Raw genomic sequence first — 21,580 nt, 5'->3', positions numbered from 1 at the left:
ACCGCAAAACAGAAGGAAAAAAATCATCCAAAACCGCAAAATCGCAAAAAAAATTCGGCCAAAACCGAAAACCGCATACAAAACCGTCAAAAACCGATACAATGGTGACAACTGGGGCAAACAGAGCAAGCTAAACTAACACTAATTTCACCAAAGTATTTGTGAATGTCATGGACCTTGTCTGAAGCCTTCGTATCTTTTCGTGTCTGCTTAAACCATAGGCTTTGTTTCTGCCGCTCTCTCGAGCCCAGACTTTGCGGCTCAATTTCCGAAAAGCCGCTAGTTATGAGCCTAGTTAACTTAGGAGAATTTGCACACAAGTCCTCTTTAGAATTGCAATTTTGCAGTCGCAAAAAGCTATAGCTCTGGAAACTTCAATCGAAAATCTCTAATCGAACATCCCTTCCTCGTAAAAAAACGCAACATAATCCACAATTGCTTCTTCTGTTGCTGGCGCGGGAGGCACGTTGGAAGCCATAGCTCGCAAACTGACCAAATGGTCGCCCTGGTCTGCGAGGTCAAAGTCTCGCCGGGCGTCAAAGGAGACGCTTAATCCCCTACCACGACATTTATTTTGTCAGGCATTTCTCTAAATAACTTTGGCGTTTCGCGGCTATTCGAGATTAAGTGCTGCTCAAATCGAACAGAAACCGGAACCCAAAATAGGACAAAATAGGAAAAACCAAAAACCACATCAGGTACCAAAACCGAAAAACCGCTAGTATTTTTCACGAAAACCGAAAACCAGATGCTAAAAAACGAAAAATCCGCAAACAGCAATGACCACCAAAACCGAAAAACCGATCTAAAAAATAGCCAAAACCGCAAAACCGAAAATCCCAATGCCCCCTCTTTAAGTCAAAAGGTGTTTTCCCTTCGAATATAAATAGACGTGATAAAGCTTGATGATTTATGATAGGACCCAGTCACGGCATACACCAATCATCATGGCTTAAATTACACTAAGGGTTTGTCTTGTTCCGTCTCGTTAATTTCCTTTCTTTCCGAGCCAGCTCTTTGCGTTAATTGAAATTCTTGTAAAGGGGAATTAACGAAGTAATTCTTCTTTCATTTTGGGTCCATTTCCCATAATACTGAATGGTGTGATCTATTATTCGAAATTCTAATTAATTGATCGATTTTGTATTTTTGATCGAAATTTCACTGAGTTCCGAGCGAAAATTAATGATGACGAGATCGATATAAAAAATTTATATATACTTTCCTGAGAATTTGCAGTAGTACCGTCGCTACCAAATATGGACTTTTTGATCTATTCTACCTGGCGACGTCTTGGACGACAATGTTTTTTTAATGGTGAAAAAAGGGCTTCGGATACGCGAAAATTTACGGAGCTTTTAACGCGATCAAGCAATGCTTTTGGCGACGAATTTCGACAGTTAGTACGTTTACAATTGCTTTGGGTGCCATTTGGATTATTAATATCACCTCGCTACCGAATTAAACATCAATGCTGCCAGCCAGTGCCATGAATTGCGTCTCATTTTAGCTTTTCAGCTTTCTACCCTAAAAAGCCTGCCGGTTTCACTGAAATCTATCTTTAAATTGATGTTCTTGATGTCAGAGCTTGAAACTTAATAGAAAAGTCCCTGAAATGACAGTTTTCGTAGCGTTATGTTGCTCCGTAATGAACAAGCCATGATAGCCATGTTAGAGTGTAGATTTAAGTATGCAGGTATATAAACCTAGTGGAGTTGACAAATAAATTTTTCGCGAAATACTATGGGTTGCCATCATGAAGTGAAATTTTTTTTTTTTTTGCCGGGAAACTGATATTTTCTGCCCTTTCAAAAGCTTTTTAAATTCTGCTTTAAATATCTGCTGAGGTATGATTTTAATGTAAACAAAGCACGCTCTCATGAATCATGAACTATAAACTATAAAACTGAATGCGATGTATTACGGATTACAGGTAAACTAACTTACCAGAAACCTACAGGAGGGCGGATGGAAAGGACGAATAGATTGCGTAGTGGGATGTTTTTCAACGCTAAAATTAAGAAAGGGTGAAAAATCTGCTGACTAAGCACGGACTAATCACATTCTATGCTGCTGCAAATATATGCTGAGATATGATTTTTTACCGGTTCGTGCGTGATGTAACCCACAATGAATCAGTATGACTGACGATGAACGCAAACATAGAAGGACAAATAGATTGTGCAGTGATGTACCTTCTTGCATGTTTTCCAATGCTTAGGAGTAAAAATTAGAAAAGGGTGAAAAATCTGCTTGCAAAACACAGACATTTCACATGTGCTGATCATGACTTGTAATGAAGACGTGACTCAATTAGATCAAGAAAAGTTGAGAAATTAAAGTTCATTGAAAGTAAACATCCGATTTAAGAAAAAAAGGAAACCTTTACGCAGAGCACTGAACACACGACTGTCCATTTTAGTCTGCTCACGTGACTCGCTTCAAATTTACTCCAGACAGTGGACTATAAACCATTGCAAAGAGAACCACAAATTTACACTTAACTTTAGGGGAGAGCCATATGACCATAAACACGTGACCTCCATGAGTTGGCACTTGAGCCTACGATACGATTTTGTGACTCTGGTCAGTGGATATCCTGTTTTGACAGCTGGCAATTGACAATAATGATATGGATGTTAAACACAGGCGACAGGCAATTTACACTAGCTAAAAAGGTTGACATTTCACATTGGCTGCCCTGTAGTGAGAATATATAGACGGACGTCGAAGTCGTGATTACCAAAATTTCTCGAATGGATAAATTACCCGGTGGGGGTTGTACTCTCTTATGTAACCTATATAGGCCGTGTGCCGCCCCCATGGGTTGCGTTTTTGCCCCATTTTTGGTCTGAAAACAGGTATACACTTTGTCCATTTTGGTCTGGAATCGGGTATGGTTTTTGAGGGAACTACGGGAGTGTATGAACGTATTTATCATATCAATTCCAACTGAGTAAGAAAGGGAAATATGGGAATTGGAATCGGATTTGAAGAATTTTTTTGTTTGCGCCTTAATGTAACATAATTTATGCCTAAAGGCCAGGTCTGAAAACGGGTATGGATTTTAAAGGTCTGGTCTGAAAACGGGTGTGGAAAATTACATTTTTTGGTCTGAAACAGGATCAGGATTTGGAGAACCGGGCGGCACACCCCCACCACGAATTCCCAGGAGTACCCCCAAGGGATGAATTACCACATTTTCTTAGGCGGTTCGGGGCTTTGACTCCCGATTCTTTCTCGGTGGAACTTGGATTCCAGTCGTTAGTGTGATTAGGATTCCAGACTCCTTGAGCTGTGTAACCACGATCCACCTTTTAAGCAACTGGAAACAGTTCAACGTTATATAACAAATAAATTAGACAAAAAATGCACCATTCGGTGTCCAAAGTAACTGAAATCAAAGAATGAGCAAAATTTCCCTTCAAGTTGCACCTTTCCTTCTCAACAAGGAGAACTTGTTGATGGCTCTTTACAAGAGATATCTAACGAGATTGCCCGGCGTTTCCTCGTAAAGAAAAAAACAAGGAAAAACACTTCATATCTGATTCTCTACTTACATAACTGTACTTGAAGGTGGATATTCCAATTTTTTGTTCGATTTCAAGAATTATATCAGTTTCATTTGAGATGCTTTATTAAATGTTTGACCCACTCGCATCGCGCGTCGTTCAAGCCACTGCTTGGTGTCTAGATATTGGACGAATATTCTGTGTGACTGGTATTGGATTCGGCACGAGAGAATATAACAGCAGTCCCACCTCCCATGAGAGATAAATCATCACATTGGGGACTGCCCCCCTGTCAGTTCGTTAACGTCCCACAGAGTTTATATGTTTAAGGGTTGAGAGACGGGGCCTACAGTTTAGTGTAGACATAATGTACATGTACTTCTCGCGAAAAACGTCTTCACCCTGCATGCTTCAGCTTTTGCGCAAACTGGAAACCTTTCTACTACTTAGAACACGGTGAGCATACATGCATATGTTGTAGTTCAATTTTTTTTTCTGGTTTAAATTTTTTTGAACCAGTTCAAAATTTTTGAAACTGGTTTTATTATTTTATGCCGGTTAATTTTTTCAAATACGTCTCTTTTTTCTATTTTACTCAAGTGAAGCATATTCTATGTAACCCTTAAGTAGTGAATTAAGTGATTAAGATTAAGCACTCATTTTAGTGATTAAGGAGTCATTTAGGGTTAGGGTTAGGGCCGTAGGTAAGGTCTGGTACCCAATGCTTTTCCCCTCAGTCAAACAAACAACACCAGTATTTGTACACAGTAACGGCTTTTTTACTTCTTGAAAATGACAGAACCTCGGTAATAAGTATTACGTGACAAATTATTTAAATACACTACATAGCTTTCTTGCACGCGGCAGAAAATGTCAGCTCAGTATAGCCTGTTCCAGGCTCCGAGATGGTGGTGGAAAGTCGTTCAGTAATAAGAAATGCGAAAAGCGAGCAGGGGCTGGGGAGAGACAGGGCGGCGGAGCCTGTACGCATTTTTTTAATGGCCTGTTCCGGTATATCAGCTCTAGCGCAGCAATGTCATGTTTAGATGTCAAAATCTCATTGGTTCCTAAACATAAACTCATAGTACCTTCAACCTTATTGGCCCCTGCAACACACATCCGAACAGACAAAGCCACAAAGCCATAACGATACATAAGCTTAGACCACTGACATATGAGCTATTTTTTCAAAATAGCTCAAAAACTAATGTTTACCAGACTATTCAAATTTATTACAAAATTACAGCATGCTTGCCTCTAGAAATTATTCTCAATGCCTAAAAATACTTGCAAAGAATACTTTGTTGAGCGAAAACAAATCAAGTCAACAACAGCTGATTACTCCAAACTTTGAATGTTTGGTGGCAAAACATGTCATGTTTGCACCCAATTAGAATATGGTTTTTCCTCACCTGTACATGCTTAGATGCAACTGATGGTAAGTGAGAATAAGTTACAAGATACCTGCTTTTCTTCCCCACCCCATTACCTAACTTCTCGTTATTTGCTTTGAACTCCAGATAACTTGAACTGGTTTTGATTTCCCTTGAATGTTCGAGTTATGGGGAGTCGACAGTATGATGGGTGCAAATTTAATACCACCCTTTTAACGTATCCTTTGCCAATTTAGGCTCAACGACGATTATTTCTTCAATTCGTACAGCTAAAATAAAATATTTCCAAGAAAAACCCAATGTAGCACTTGCACTCTTGCATATTGAGGAACTGTTTCTCTCTATGCTACACTCAGTAACAATCATTTACTTAGTCATCATGTACTGTTTCCTTAGAGGTTGTTGCCAAGTTTACAAAACCTAAAGCAAAAGTTATTTCTTTAATAATGTTGACATTATTTTCCTTATGTTTTACATATCTCCATCACTGAGAATTTGTTCATTTTTTGTCTGCAGTTACATAACAGGAGTACTACAATTTGGTGCCAGCAGAATTAGTTTTTTAAATTCAACTTTGTGCATAAGTATTCAGTAAAAATGTTGTACAGTAAGACTAGTTTATTCTCCTACATGTGCTACTCACTAATTTTATTTTAAACAATTTTCAATATTTTGCTGTGCCCCAACAAGGAGCATCTCAACTTAATTTTCAACGTCAGCAAACTAGCTGTGGACCAAAATCTCTAATAACTTTCCCTGCCAGCAAATTGCCAGGATATTTTTGAGGACTAACAAAAGCAAAGTCTTTCACTCTACTTGTATAACACATCACATAAAACAGAACTCGGACTGTAGAGAAATACCATTTTAGATTGGTATTGTAATAGCCTCCCCGCAGACGTCCTTTGGGGTTCGTTTGTCATGCATTCATTTCTCCCCCACGTGGGGGAGAAATAAATGCGTGACAAACGAACCCCAAAGGACGTCTGCAGGGAGGCTAGTATTGTAAGAGAATACTTTTGTTTGTTAAAATGAAATTAATTCCATCAGTAGTCTTTCACTCCAAGTCATAGCAACTGTCTCGGTCAGCCATGTAGTTTCACTGAAATAAATGGCAAAAAGTAAGGCAGGGCATGGGGTGGGGAGGGAATTTGATTGTGTGTTGGACCTGGGGTGGGGCATTAGAATGATCTTGCTCTCCTGGGGAGGGGATATTTGAATCTTTCTGTGTTCAATGTGCACTAGGATCAACTAAACGTTTAATAAACTGCTGTATCAAAGTAAACAGAAGCTCTATTTTCAAAACAGAAAACTCCATCAGGTTGAAAACGTTCAGAGAGGTTTAATTTTGCCTTTAAAGGCCCATTGCCAACCTTGATGCATTGCGCCAGAAAACAGAGTTCCCTGACTTTTCCCTGACCTTGAAAAATTTTTGTTTTCCCCTGACTTTTCCCTTACTGTAACAACCCTGATAAAACTTATCAGCTCTAGGAAATTTTTGTGCATTTCACTGGAATGATTTGCCTGTGGGCAGGGAATTTGAACCCCCCCCCCCCCCCACACTCCCTTTACATTGATAGGTAATGTGGTCCCTTTTCAACTTGCCGGTACTTGGGGTAGGGATATTAGGCCACAAATGGTACATTTTTGTCTGGGACTAACCGTAATTCGAATTTTAATAAATTTTGACTTATGCATTATCTGGAAGTAACAAATGGATATTTTCGATACTCGACTCAGATCAATAGTAATCAATCAAAATTTATCAATTAATATCGAAAATCGATGGAAATCGATCGGTCAAGTTTTTGTGATTATCGATTTCTGCAATTAAACAATTGATTTTATCAATTTTGATTGAAAAATATCGAAAAGATAAAAATGGGCGAAGCCAAGTTGGTTGATTCGTTTTTCTGTTGTGTTTAGTCCATCCTCACTCGCTAGAACTGATAAACAGCAACTCGAAACTGATATTAAAGTCAATAAACATATCCATAACACTTATTCGCTTTAATGATATCGACCCCACGAATTTGTATGTCACTACAGGGTACTCAGGGGTACTGCATGCGCTCAAATCGATAGGAAACACAACCATAAGAGCAATAATGTAACGTGACTCGTATCATTTTCACAGGAAAAAATAACGGATTCCCATTTTTGCATATTTTAGGGTATTTAAAGAATACCCATAAAAAATCCCAAATTTGGCAAAGTGAGACAAGTCCCAACCAGCGAATTCCCAACCAAGTTCCCTGTTTGGGACTTGTCTCACTCTTCCAAATTTGGGATTTTTGTGGGTATTCTTTAAATACCCTAAAATATCCAAAAATGGGAATCCGTTATTTTTTCCTGTATTTCCGTCACGATGTCATGCTCCTTTCAACAAATCTTTAGTTCTACCACTCAATAAGTCAACCGTCGTACCGCTTGCTACTTCAGCTTCAAATGAAAAAAAAAAATGGGGGACTCCAGCTAAATTTGTGATTATCGATTTTTATCGATTATTATAACTAATCAATCGAGAAATATCGAGTATTACCGAGTACTACGTCCTGATAAAGGTCTGCATTAACTGGTGTTTAACACAATGTGGGTAAAATAATTCACATTAATTGTAGAAAAAGAAAGAATATAGTCTTCTAAAAAAAGACTTCCTCTTAGAATGAACAAAATATAGATCCATAGTAAGCAAAAACAGCTTTACCGAGGTCAAGAAGCTTACCTTTCAACGTTGATTCAGTGTAGTCCACTGTTCAGTTATGAAGAAGCTTCAAAAGCCTGGAGTAAACGTTAACCACATCGATCAACCTTTACAGATGGAGCATTACCTTTTACCATTACCTTTTGAATACAATTAAGCCAAGCAACTGAAAAAAAAAGCTGACCTCGCAATTCATTGCGGAGTAGAAGCTGCCGGAAAAATTGTCACATGTACTTTCAGTCTTAGGCCCCAGTACTTTGCTCGGTTGATCTGCAAAAAGATTGGAATGCGATAAGGGAAAACTGAATGAGGAAATTGGATCGAATTATGTCAATTATCGGGAGAAGCGATAAATAGGTTAGTACAATTTCTATGGTATCAATAAGAGTAGTAGCAGAGTTATATCTTTTTATCTAAATATTATATGACTAAATATCCGTAAAATTTAGCTCTATTGGCGAAAGATTTTATGGATCATGTGTGTATTGAAAAACACTGAATGCGTCATGTTGATTCTTTAGATGATTCTCTTCTCTTAAGCTGCTCATAAAATGGGTAAGTTAACCTTTCCGATCAAAAATCTACAGCTGAAGGTAAAATGTTGATAAGTACAAACCTCCTGACTTTTCAGGACCAAATTTCTAATGTAGAGAAAAAAAACGGGACAGAAGAACTGTTAAGTAAAGATAAGTAAGGTCTCGGGGGAGGGGGGTACTGTCATATATGAGCTGAATTCTAAGACGAAAATACTCAGTTTATCATTTTTTTAAGCAGAGATCACACAAATGTGCAACGAGGATTTATACAAATAGTCTTTCCTGAGTTCCTCGGGATATAGTTCTAACTCACTTCATGAACAATCTAAGTATTTTAAAATCTTAAACAAACCTGTTGATGATCTCCGATGTAGGTAAACGGCTTCGACAAGCTCCAACAGTGGCTGAATAAAAATGCAACCTACTTTAATTCACACTCAGTCCCTGTCAAAAAAAAAAGAAAAAGATTGACCACGATTAAAAGATAATCAGCAGAACTTTGTGTGAACATAGTCACGTCAGAGTTTAGAGACATTTGTAAAAACAGACCAATCTACCAAGAATGACTGAGTCCAGAATTTTCAAAGTAAGTAATTCACTGAATTAAGTAACGCATAAGTGAATATCATTTATCCACCTTCATGTTGTCACATTGCTGTATTTTATTTGCAACGCAATTGATCAAAGACTATTGATATCTGTTTTGATTAGAAGAAGTGGCAGCTTTGTTGATTTTCGATGATTTGCGTTCAGAAGGAGACAGAAGTCTGTTTAAGACTGAGAACATCATAAACTTATCGAAAGACTTGGACGTTCACGACGGTCATCGATCTTCAGCTACTAATTTTACTAAGTGTACTGATCATCGTTTCACAGAAAAATTCCGTTGCAAGTTGAAGTTATTGAGTTCAAGAAGAAGCATCATAGAAAGGGTCATGCAGTGTTGACTCAATAAAACAGAATCAGTTTTGTGTGAATAGAAGCTTGCAAGTTTGTTAAGACCTTCATTTCCTTATCAATGTCGCCATTTAGCACTAAAGCATACACTGCAGATACTATCTAGTGACAAAACAAGTCACAAATAAAGAAGTAATTCAGTGGCGTTCATTCTCTGCTTATTCATTACTGCCTTGAACTTTAAACTTTCTAAACTAACAACAGTGGACATTCGAATTTCAGAAAGTCTGCTTACCGACGTCACTGGGCGATCCAAATGTATGGCTTTACATAAATGAGGAATGGATCCGGGGGAAAGGATACACCAAAAACCAGCGATAATACTGAGGTACCCGATTTCTCCTTCTTTGATTTAAGACAAATTAAGACTTGGAAAACCGAACAGTTAGCATGGCATTGGAGATATTGAAGCTCTTTCCCATCTGCCTAGGAAGTGAGACATATGTACAAGATTAGTGGGCGCTGGTTTGGGTGCGGTGTGTTATGCAGTAATTAAATATATTTACATTGAATGACGTCAACGTCTGGGCTGGAATAACGCGATATTTTGGAGAGAAACAACGGATCATTATTGAAAACTATTCGACTGTGCACACAACGTTATGTGATATTATGCTAAGGAAAGAGTAATTTTAGGCGGCACACTTTTCAGATATTGCCCGGGGGGGTGGTAGCAGTGTATCACTATACCCATAAAAAATTCACCGTAATACCTCAAGTTCTCCCAAACACCGAGAGCAGTCAGAAATGAAATACCACACGGTACACTTGTTTTGTGTTTTGATCATGGCAAATGCTATACAGCTTTTTAAAATCCTATATAAAACATAACACAAACCTGTTCATGAAGTGCGGTTAAGGTCTGAAGAAAATGAAGTGAATGACAAGGGCGAAGGGGCGGGGGGGGAGGGGGGGGGGTTACTCTCTTAGGTATATACAGCTCCAGCTGGGTATGTAAGATGTTTTTAGCCTTTTAGGCTTTTGTGAAATTCCCAATAGATTTTTTAAAATTTTGGTGTTTAATAGGGAATGGTTTGCTAAAAAATTAGACATGTATGGTTAGCAACCACAGCACTTCTCTTCTATTCGACATTTTGGGCAGAATTTGCCTGTGACCAATTTGAAGCTCTTCTGCAAAGTGGTAACAAATCAATCAGCTACTGGAAAGCTAAGAAAATGCATCAACGTGATCGTGCTGTAACTGTATAGTAAGAAATAGGACATTAAATTTTGAGTCAGGTCTGAAATGTAGTGGAAAAAATCTCGTAATTAGCGTGAATTCCTCAATCTGACCCAATCTCCGTTTTCCAGTTACAGAGAAAAAATATTTATTGATTCATTGAAGTTATTGTTTTTTACCTCATTTTAGTAATTAAAGGTAATCGGGGGGGGGGGTCCTGCCCGTCAGGGGGGTGTTCCATTTTGTTTTACATTGTAGAACCGTTTGGTAGTAATTAATTTCGTGAATGAAGTGGACGAAGTATTTTTGGACACTTCACTGTCCTTTCTATTAAAATTCAACGTAGCAAATGACAAACATATCTGTAACATGGTTATTCAAACAGCATTGCAAAAATCCTACTCCCGTGGGAAAAACATAAAACCTTATATTTAGCCCATCAGAACAGAGCTTTTCTTAGTGATTGTTTCTGACCCAATCAGAAAAAATCTCCAGATCTGAGACTGAATTACTGTATCATGTAAGGATAATAGAAAGAAACAAAGCGGCTAAAAAGGTCTAAATTATTGTTTATTTACAAAAAAAACCACTCAATTTCTTTTTATACATGATCATGTTGTCCCTTTTTTAAATACTGCAAAGTCTTACGTATCCAGCAAAAAGAAGATACAGTTAATATTAGTACAGATTGCATATATGAAAATATTCTTGATCCGGGTTACTCTCCGATAGAGTTTTCATTATAGCATTCTAAAAAGTCGTATTGTGTCAATGACAGACTACAGACGAATTTAACCAAAATAGATACAAATACTGAAAAATAATGAAAACTTGAAGAAAGCTGTCTGAGTTAGATGACAACAAATTTTAAAATTCTGTTTCTTTGTTCACTGTAGTAAGTTTGCAGAGAGATTGTACGATTCTCCAGTATCGAAATTTTGTGTACACCAAAGTATTGTGGCTCAAGCTTCAGAGACTTTTTACAGGAACGTCCACCATTTGTTCAGTCAACTGGATCTTCTGAGGGGGAAGGGATGTGATCTTGAGCCTGACCTTGAGGGGAGAGGTTTGGACGGACATGGAAGCCAGGATTGGGTCCATGGGCCATAGGAGTAAAAGCTCGCAGTAACAATGTACTAGCTGTAAAGAAATAAGGTCTGGAAATTAACATGGTGATAGTATTGTACGTGGTAACTTTTCAGACAGAAATGTTGCTTTGCAAAAGACTGTATTTGACTTAATTGAAAAATGTTGGTCTGAATCCTGACTGACCATTCTGATTCATAACATTTATCCGCTTTCAAACGCCATTGATAAACCTGATTCGCTTGTACGTTTTGTGGCTAATTCTGAGAGAATATACAGTCGAATACCCTCACGTTATTAAAAAACGATCTACATTGAACAACAAATCCTACAAGCCGAGTAAGCTTTACTAAGAATTCCTTTTGGGAGAAAAAACCAACCACGTGTCATTGTTCTATTTCTATGCTCACATAGGAGTTGTAAACTTCGCAATTTTAATTAAGATGTCGTAAGAATCCTTACCAGGTGAAGCGGAGGGCGCTGGAACAGCAACAGTAAATGGCGCGTCCTGACAACTGGGGCGAGTGTCTAAGGTAGGACTGCTGGTGGACACTTGCTTTGGTTGTACATGAGGGTCTTTAAGCAATTCAGTCTGAACAAATGAAAGTGAGACGAGAACGAGTGATGATATAAACTGACAAAACCTACAACAATTTAATCTTTTAGGCGTCAATCATGACTGCATGAAACAGATATTCTGGGTTTTGAATTTGTGGATCACCAACGATTAATGCAATGCTATTTATTTCAAAAGTGCCGTGTGCGATATGACCGCCTAATACGGTCTATTGCAGATGATGAAACATATGCATCAATACAGAGATGAAAGAGCATCTTTGTATGAGAACTTTCTGTACAGGAAATCAACTAATAGTGGGTTAGTTAATTCCTTACTGTTTTATCGTCATGATGCATGCTTATCTGGAGTTGGCCTTATAAATCACCACCCTCCCTCCCCAAGGGAATGTAACATATACCTCACTTCCACGGTTAAAGGTGTGGTTTACAGGCTGAGGTAGAGTCTAGAATGAGGTATATTACAATATTTACAATCTTTGATCAGCGGTATGAAGAACTGGATTTTCCGGTTCATAGTTTTTCTGGGATATATAGGGAGGGATCTTAAGTGTTTTGTCTGGACCAGAGCGGCAAAATGCAGCTGAGTATGGTCTGGTGACAACTAAGGGATTAGGGGACAAAGCGGCACACCCCTTTCCCCGTTAAATGCCGCCGTGACCGCCGTGTTGTCACTAAAATCGCCACGTATATTTTCAAGAATTTCTTAGTACATAAGGCGAACATTGGATATAGTGGCATTATTCGCTACGTCAACTCATCGCAAACGAGCAGTTTTAAAACATGGACAATGTTAGAATATCAGTTGAAAAAGTGCATTTACAAGAGGCTAGCCAGCTTGCAAAAGCTTTGACTGAGAGAAGTTTGGTATTTTAGTAAAAAGGTCGCATACTGGCAATGGTTGCACATGGAGGCTCGACTCTAATAACATAAATAAAAAATTAAATGCAGATATGATCGTTGCAGTGGTAATTGCAATTTCAGCAATTGCAAATGCAGTCCCGAAAATTTTTTCGAGTTATTTGCAATTGCTTAAAGTGCAATTACCACTGCGACGATCATATCTTCATTTAAATTTGTATTTTCCGCACTTCACATCATAACGCTAACACGTCGATGGTTTTCAACGTTTATTAGCGGAGCGCGCAGCGGAGCACCATGGGTAAGAAAATGTAGTAAACTACCCATCCGAGAAAATTTGGTAATCACGTGACCGTACACAGACCGTCCGTCCGCACCACAGGCATACCAATGTTTACTCTCACACTTTCTAGCTACTTTGGGAGCCCAGGGGAAAACTGATTGCACATCAATGTTCTGATCAATTGACAGCTGTCAAAAAAACGTATCCGCTGACCAGTATCACCTGGCCGTATCGCGGGCTCAGGTGTCGACCCATCCAGGTCGAGTATATGTTCATGAACATCGCTTGCAGGAGTACTCAAAATGCCGTGTGTATCAAACGCTTTTTAAGATTACACATCGTCGTCATAAAACTATCAAGAAAAAATAAACACAATAAATTCTTTATTATGTTGAAGCGTAACTCTTTTAAAATTTCTTTGCAAATTTGGAGCTTGTCAAAAATTCGAACCGGCTGGCCGTATAGGTGATTTTGGAAATTTTTTGAACGGTTCCGCTAATAGCCTGAATTTCATCCGATTACTTCGAGTGGTTATTACTCTCTCAGTAACGTCTGAATCGACCGGCCGTTAACGCCGTCCAGTGACGTCATTACTCCTTGAACTTTACTTTAATTCATGCAAAAAGTAAAACACGATTTTCAAGTGGCAAACCGAGAAATATCGCTTGGAAATGTCTGCATGATACAGAACTGCTTTATTTTTTTCGATTGTAATTCATGTTTAACGTTCAAACTATCAACTGCATGCAGTACAACTCTGAACCGGTCGCAATCACGCAATGAAATAAACACACACACGGAACACTCACTTCGTTTAAAAACACAATGATTTGCTTTACACGTGACGGTAAAAATAGCAAGAAGGTCGAATTATAACATTGATCTCAGAAAAATTCGCGTAAACAAAATCGCCGGCCGCCGAAACCACAAAGCGGCTCTAAATGAAAAACCTACCGACTCTCTGGAATGATTCTTTGTTCGCAGTTCAATTTAGCATTTCAGTTTCGAAGACAAGGGCAATTTTGCTGTTCAAGATAAAGATTGAGCTTATCGAAATGTTTGAACCAAACAAAAGATTGTCAGGGATACGATCCGCTGAATATCATTATACATAATTATACGAATGTTTAGACAATCAACCAATCAAAATCACTACCCGGTTTTCGGGTAGTGAGTGACGTCTCTGGACGGCATTAACGGCCGGTCGATTCAGACGTTGTTGAGAGGAAAAAACGACTCGAAGCAATCGGATGAATTTCAGGCTATTTCGCTAAAAGCCCACGCGTGTTTCGATGGTCCTGAATATTGAGTGAATGCAATTTGTCTTGAAAAATTGTGAAACTGACTGCCAATTGTCTGAGGTCTGTATGATAAAAACAGCGCCTCATAGTACTCTTTCACCTCAGATGTGATGTATAAAAAGTATAAAAGGTTGGTTCGCACGCACCCAGATTTGTTGGCAAGATTTTGTAAAGTAAAAATTTGTTTTCCACGCCTAATCTACTGTGATAGCCAAGAGCCATTATTGCTCTTAAATGTGAGCAAAGACGATTGCCAGTGCTGTTTTTGGGGTGTACATATAAGGCTATCAACTCGATGCAAGATTTGTTTCACTCTAAAATCACTTAGCCTTTTCCTCAAAAGTCAAACGTCGAATGTGCCCTTGTGGATCATCTGTGGATTACAAGTTTATTGTTTGTTTTAAATTATAAATTTATTAATGGGAGGCTAAGCGTGTAACGGACGGACAGAAAAATTGAACTGTTCACATTAATACTAAAAGTCTTCAACTTTAGAACAAAATTGCTTAAGTTAACTTACATAAAAGAAGTTCAGTATGACTAACCTGAAAGAGGTGAGGAAACCGACTATTCCAGTCGTTCTCTGATGGCCATTTACATTTAGGTATGGGGTTCCCATGAACATCCTTCAACAAAATACAAAACAATACTTAAAAACATCCATCTCTATTTCGTAAAGTTTGTACGTGTACACATTTAAAACCTTCAGGATGGTACTACAGGATAGAATCTACGTACGAATATATAAAGTGGGAAAGCGGAAAAAATGTTTATCTGACAACAGCTTTGACAAGATGTACTAAATTCAAACTGACAGGACTCGCAACCATCTCAACCGGATGAGGGTACAGGTCGTACAGTAAACAACAGCGAATAAGAACCTACTTTTAAGTCTGGTAAATTTTGGGGTACTTATTGGCAAGATAGACCAGCTAGGTTCTTAATTAGGTTCTTAATTTTTATGAAGGAGATAATAATAGATTCTTAATTACCAGAAAAGTAAATAATCTTGGGTTTAGTCCTCAAATTTACAGTATTTATTGACAATTGTATTACTACACCCTAACAAAATCGATGACCGAATTTATATACAGTTTGGTACAGTATAAGCCCGGTGGCTTCTCTTGGGCTTCCTCGCCATGAGAGTATGTTCTTGTTATACTTTTAATTTGCAATTTGAAAGTTACAGTCTTTGGTTAAATTGTTTATCGTAATTTAACTGTAACCAACATATAAGAACCTGCTTGATCTTGCTTGGCTCAGGGGATTCTTAATCCACTAGCTTCTTATTCGCGGGTGTTTACTACACCGATCGCTTGATCGTGAAGGAAATAATCCGCTGTTTTTTTAAAATCATACATCACTTCGACTTTTTCCAATTTTTTTGTTGATCTACCAATCTGCGTAAAACACTGATTTTTTTAACAGCCAGTAGGTATGGTAGGAACAAAATGTTAAAAGATGACATCAGCGAGATTTGCCAAACAGCTAAGAAGTTTTCGCTGTAAAAGGAAAAGCATTTATTTTTCCACGAAAACATATATAAGACGCCTTTGGCTACCATATTTCAGGCGTTCAGATAGTGGGGAGTGGCACGAAATAATGATAAGAGGAGCGTAAAAAGAAATCGCAAGGGAGGGAGAGAGGTCCCCTATTAAAACCCCTCGCCGTTTTCTCGCCCTTTGTTCTTTTTACGCCGTCTGCACTCTCTGAACGCCTGAAACAGGCCTCTCGTGGTCTATACATGACTGAGTGCGTTCTGAGAGAGAGAGAGAGTAGACAGCCGTAGTCGGAAGTTTGTTAATGACAGAAACGGAGTGTTAAACATTATTTCTTTCCAAAATATTCTGCCCCACAAAACTCACAGATCACAGTGAATTTTTTGTTTTTGTGGACGGGAATTCGTTACGTAATCAAACGAAAGGCGGGAAAATGCAACCACGCGACAAATCATCCGAGGTGGATTTAACCAATCAGCTATCGCCACGTCACTAGGCTTTGAATGACATCGTTTGTTGTTTTTGTAGTTTGTTCAGTTCGCTCTTCAACGGCAAACTGTTCAGGATGAACTCTGGGATGAACTCAAATTTAAGACAGAAGCCATTTTAGTTCTCAGTAGACAAAAACCTTGTACCAAAATAATTTAAAGAACATTGAATTCTTGTTTACATTTTTCAAGGGCTAAAGTTGTTATTAGTCATCTGCAATAACACCAAAGGAAATTTCTCATGGTAACCCGAGAAAATGAATGTCAAATTTCACAAAATTACATCTTACACATGGAATTTTATAAAGATTTACAGTGAAACAGTAAATCGCAGTTAATGGAGAGTGACGCGCCAGAGCTCCCGGGAATGGTTATTGTTAAAATGGGTCGCGAGGAGGGGGGTTTTCAAGCTCTACTCACACAGCTACCTCTTCTAATCGTTTGCCATGAGTTAATCATTTGGCGGTTAACCATTTGCGGTTCTGCTATGGTCTGAAATGTCGGTGCAGTATGTCATGTCAAGCCGAGTCGGTAATTAAGTTACTAAAGTCCAAAGCGACGAGCCCCTAACCTCTTCTTACGGTCGCAAAGCCGTAAATGAATAACCGTTAAATCGCATGGCAAACATTTACAAGAGGTAGCCGGTTGTGTGAGTAAAGCTTAAAAACCCCCTCCTCGCGACCCATTTGAATATATTTTGAATTTAGAAGCAAACCCTCACTCATTACTGTCATTTCCATAGACCCTCGCCCCTCAAATTATTTGCGACAAAATATTGTTTTCTCATACCCGGAGATGATACGAGTTTCTTTTTCTTTATTTCTTTCTCTTTCGGTTTTTTGTTATTTTAAGTTATTATTAATTTTTATAAAAATTATTTTATTATTATTATTATTATTATTTTATTTATTTATTTTCATGAAAATTATTTTTATTTTTTCATGTTCCGGGATGTTCCGGCATGTTCCGGAATGTTCCATGTTCCTGGTTTTATTGACGCCCCGCAACCAGAGGCGGCCCAAGCTCACTACAGGAACGCGGACTTGACTCTTGCTCGCGAGCGGTGTTGTGTTACAAACGGTTATTTACAAAGCCTTGTATGGGATGTAAACGGTTTTTCTTAAAAGAGAGAAAAAATGTTATGTTTTTAAATAAAATCGACTTACATTATTGCCTTGTTGTATTCTTTATTGTTTGCCCGCGTCTCAGGCCGTTTTGAAGTGTTTTCGGCGACTTAGCGCTATTTTGCCATATAATATGTTTGGTTGCTTGAGGTTTTTGGTCCTACTGGTCCGATCCAGTGCGGTACACTCCGCTTGGGAGATAGGCTGCGCTCTAGTCACGCTTTTGTCACATGAAGAAGTTGAACGTCACGCCGATAGAGGAGCGGTGTTCCCCCTATAACGCCAATATGGAGTGTTGTCTTTCTTTGCGTTTGAATTTAATATAGTGCTGTATAGGAACTGCGTAGTTTTTTTCCACGGCGACGTTAACCTGTGTTTCACAATTGTTGTGAAATGTGACATTCATTTTCTCGGACTCTCACAAAAGAATTTCTTTAGTGTTATTACAGATGACTAATTACATTTTTAGCCCTTGAAAAATGTAAAAAAGAAAGCAATATTCTTTAAATTATTCTGGTGCAAGGTTTTTGTTCACTGAGAATTAAAATTACTCAATTTCCTGGTGCATTCCGTCTTAATGAGAAAACATCAAGGAAATGTTACATACGGCAAGGATTCACCTATTTTTACTCTTTGCCAAGGAGTTGTTAAAAGCTCAAGGAAACATCATTTATAGGGATATTTTACGACAGCGCAAAGCTCCGCAGGATTTGATTTGTATGGCGAGTGTTCTTGGAAAGTTGAAAACATTAGGCTACTTACGCGATGAAAAAATGGGCACTTTTGCTATACAGTGGAGAACAGCGAAGTGTTTACCTGTGAAAAATTTTTTTTGGTGTTGCTTTCAACCGTTGTCTTCGAGAAACAATTCCAAAAAACAACGCTTCACCGAACTTCAAGAACCAGCATTTGCCAAAGAAACGCAAGAACTAACAAACAAAAGAACAGCCATAAAAAAAGACTTCTTTGTTTTCTGGACTTTCAAGAAAACTTCATTTGACTTAAACTGATTTTGTAGGGGCCCAGGACGATAAAGGTAAAGCTGTGAGTTCAATGTGTTTACTGTTCACTTTTTTCAAATAGCACACTAATTAAGCTTTTTTGTTTGCGTTGAACATGAACTGAACATCTTTCATTTGCTTTTATGATTGTTGTTTGTTACTTTATGAACTGTATGAATTAAAATTGATTCAGAAATTAATACTGTGGAAATTATGCGCTTTTGTTTAGCTGGAAGTTCTCAGTGTTGTTTTCGCCCAATAATATCACCTTATGGCTGCTTGAAGAAACGAAATTTTCCTTCTTGTGTTCAACTCCATGTTTTAATATCAGCTGAAGTTACTTGTTCTTAACGTTCTCTGTTAAAACATGTTATGCAGTTAGCTTAATCAGTTGAAAGAGATGAATTTGAAATGATACTTTGAATCTGCTTAAGTTTCTGATTTGATTTCAAATACAAAATCTCGTGTTTTGTCGAGTATAAAAATGACAAAGAAAAGAAAATGGTGAAAGGCAAGAGCTGATTAGAAATAAACCGTAAACAAAGGATAAAGAAACAAATTACGATAAAATTGGAAAACTTACGTGGTAGGATGAGTACAGCCAAGTGATGTTGCCGTGCTGCTGTATCGCAGATGTGAGATCCTTCACCTGCTGTGGAGTCATTTTCACTTCTACAAGGTCTAGTGTCTTCAGGTGAGGAGCGCAGCTGAGATGATTAATCAAGCTGCTGACTCCTGCACCCAGAAGAGGATTCCTTGACATGTAGAGCGATTCCAAGTTTGGAAGATATTGTTTGAATAAAAAGTCGATGAACTCGACAGCAGGTGATGATGTCACATTGATACCACCGATTGCTAAGAACTTCAGTTTGTGTGTTGGTCGGATGCCCCTCAGTAGAGACTCTGCTAACTCAGCATCGTACACTTCACCGTCTTTACCCCAAACCGCTATCGCGTGTGGAGCGGTGATAAACGGCATCATCTCACCCAGCAGTTCCACTTCTGACCTGTACACAAATCCAGCGTAAATATCACGAACCCTGGAGAGACCATGACGCTTTGAACAACAGCTGCTCCTGCTCTCTTCACTTGACTCATCACCATTCATGTTTTTCCTCTTTGTTGTCTCATCTAAACTAACTAACGCCTTTACCATTTTATATGGAAAAGAAGGGATGCCATCATATTGCTTTTTTACAATTTTAGTAAAATAAAGGTAAGAATTGTTTTCTTCTCCCATTAAAAAAAACTCGTCTACTCTACGCCATGGAAATACATTCAAAAATTCTGATGCTTTCTGTTCTCCTGTTCTACTAACTATAACGGCGTTTAATTGTTGTGCTAGACTTATTAAGTTATTATAACTTTGCTCTGTATACTTGTCGCTATCAGAGAAAAATATGTACATAACTGAAGCGGTAGTTTTAACAAAATTTTCCGTTGCTGCGATGTTCAGCTGGTCAGGATTTAAAATGAAGACACCTCCTAGATTAGAAAGAAAAGTGGGGAAAAGTTCTTTTCTAGTGTGTGCTGAGCAGTGGAAGAAAAACTGTGTACATAAAGTTAAAAGATCTGTTTGTTTTTCTGGCAAATCTGACGCTGACGGTGTTTGGTTGTCGAGGCTGTACTCTCCGTCTTCCTTCGCCGCCATTCCCAACAGATAGATCAAGATCTCGCGCGCGGCTTTTTCTGACATTTCAGCAGCAAATTTAAAAACTTCATTCAACTTAAAGATCTTTTCAATTGAATCGACTTTGAAGAGAGGATTGCTTTTACTTTCTTGAGATAACAGTTCTTCTTTTAGAAATAAAGAAGCCAAAAACTCCTGCATGGATTTGTGAATGAAGTGCACGCCTTTGCACGGATTAAGAGCGGACATGTTTAGCAGCTGAAACAACCCGGCCTTGATCAGTTTCTCAGTCAAAACGTGATCCGCCAGTTTACTGACAGGAAAATAAAGTAAATCTTGTAGAAGTGCGTCAAAAGCTAGTTCTCCTACTTTACAGAGTTCTTCTTTGGGGTCGTCAAATTTTTCCGCCTGCTTTTCTTTTCGTTCAGACATATTATGATTAAACATAGTCTGTATAAACTGCTCAAAAATCATCGCTCGTGATGAAGGTAGTCCTCCACAATCCTTTTCGTTCCAAACCAACACCAACATCACAAGCAAAATAGGTATTTTTCCTACATCGTTTAGGTCTTGTTGCTTTAAGTATTGAAAAAACTCTTTAACATCTTGATCATCTTCTAAGAATCTGCGGACGAACTCTTCTTGTCGCTCACGGTCAAAACCGTCAATCTCAAATTGAGCATCGCTGGAACTTTTCATCCCCTCTCCTTTCATGTCTCTAGACGTTATAATAACACAACAATCCCTCAACTGCTTTTTCTCCCAGATTTTAAGAACAGGTGATTCTCTTTCTGCGCTGTGTACGTATTCATCGTAGCCATCCAAAATAAGCAACACGTTTTCTTGATGGCGACGAACGTAATCGTACAGGTTGTCAGTGGAAATTGGACCATCACTCGCGAGAAGATTAGCATTGCTCAGAACGGCTGGGACATCGTTGAGGTTACAAACATCGCGTAATTTAACCAAAAGTACGAGATCAAATCTACCTAGCTTTCCTTGAAATCTGTGCTGGGACCAGTCGAATGCAGCTTTCTGCGTAAAAACGGTCTTGCCGATACCTGGTCGTCCGTGGACCAAAATGCGCTTAGGCGTATAATTAAGTCTTCCGCCCCCAAAAATGTCGGTGTAGCATTCAAGTTTCTTCTGTGTTAGTCCGCTGGGCTTCTTCTCATCCATAAGCCAAGACAACTGGGTGTAAATTTCATCGATAGGAACGGCAGAGCATTGGTCCCACGGAACGATTTTGACTTTACTGTTGGTTTCATAAAGTGATCGTAGCTGTTTCTGGCACTCTTCGAGGCAGAGAGAATCTGTTAAAGATAATTTTAGGTTCCTTTTTTCACAGAATTGTTCGTTAATAACTTGATATCTTAACAGGCGAGGAAAGTTAAAGGAAGGTAGTTGACGCACAAAATATAGGTTCTCATTTACATAAAGTGATTTCA

At 38.5% G+C, this 21,580-nt stretch overlaps 1 protein-coding gene and 1 long non-coding RNA gene across 2 annotated transcripts; both read right to left on the bottom strand.

Annotated features, from left to right (window-relative positions):
• Positions 1-7,655: 7,655 nt before the first annotated feature.
• On the bottom strand, positions 7,656-9,706 carry LOC140948644 (uncharacterized). Its single transcript, XR_012167065.1, has 3 exons — positions 9,339-9,706; positions 8,499-8,590; positions 7,656-7,880 (listed from the first exon to the last, which is right to left on the bottom strand). It is a non-coding gene; the product is annotated as an uncharacterized lncRNA (long non-coding RNA).
• Positions 9,707-10,836: 1,130 nt separating this feature from the next.
• On the bottom strand, positions 10,837-21,416 carry LOC140948749 (uncharacterized). The gene is made up of 4 exons (XM_073398016.1): positions 19,086-21,416; positions 14,936-15,016; positions 11,832-11,961; positions 10,837-11,423 (listed from the first exon to the last, which is right to left on the bottom strand). The coding sequence occupies exons 1-4, from the start codon at positions 21,309-21,311 to the stop codon at positions 11,287-11,289; spliced, it is 2,574 nt and encodes an 857-aa protein (XP_073254117.1). The 5' UTR covers positions 21,312-21,416; the 3' UTR covers positions 10,837-11,286.
• Positions 21,417-21,580: the final 164 nt, after the last annotated feature.

This window comes from Porites lutea, chromosome 9, assembly GCF_958299795.1.
Source record: "Porites lutea chromosome 9, jaPorLute2.1, whole genome shotgun sequence".
Classification (NCBI taxonomy): Eukaryota; Metazoa; Cnidaria; class Anthozoa; order Scleractinia; family Poritidae; genus Porites; species Porites lutea.
The sequence above is the reverse complement of the archived record's forward strand: the minus strand, read 5'-3'. Positions and strand labels throughout refer to the sequence as shown.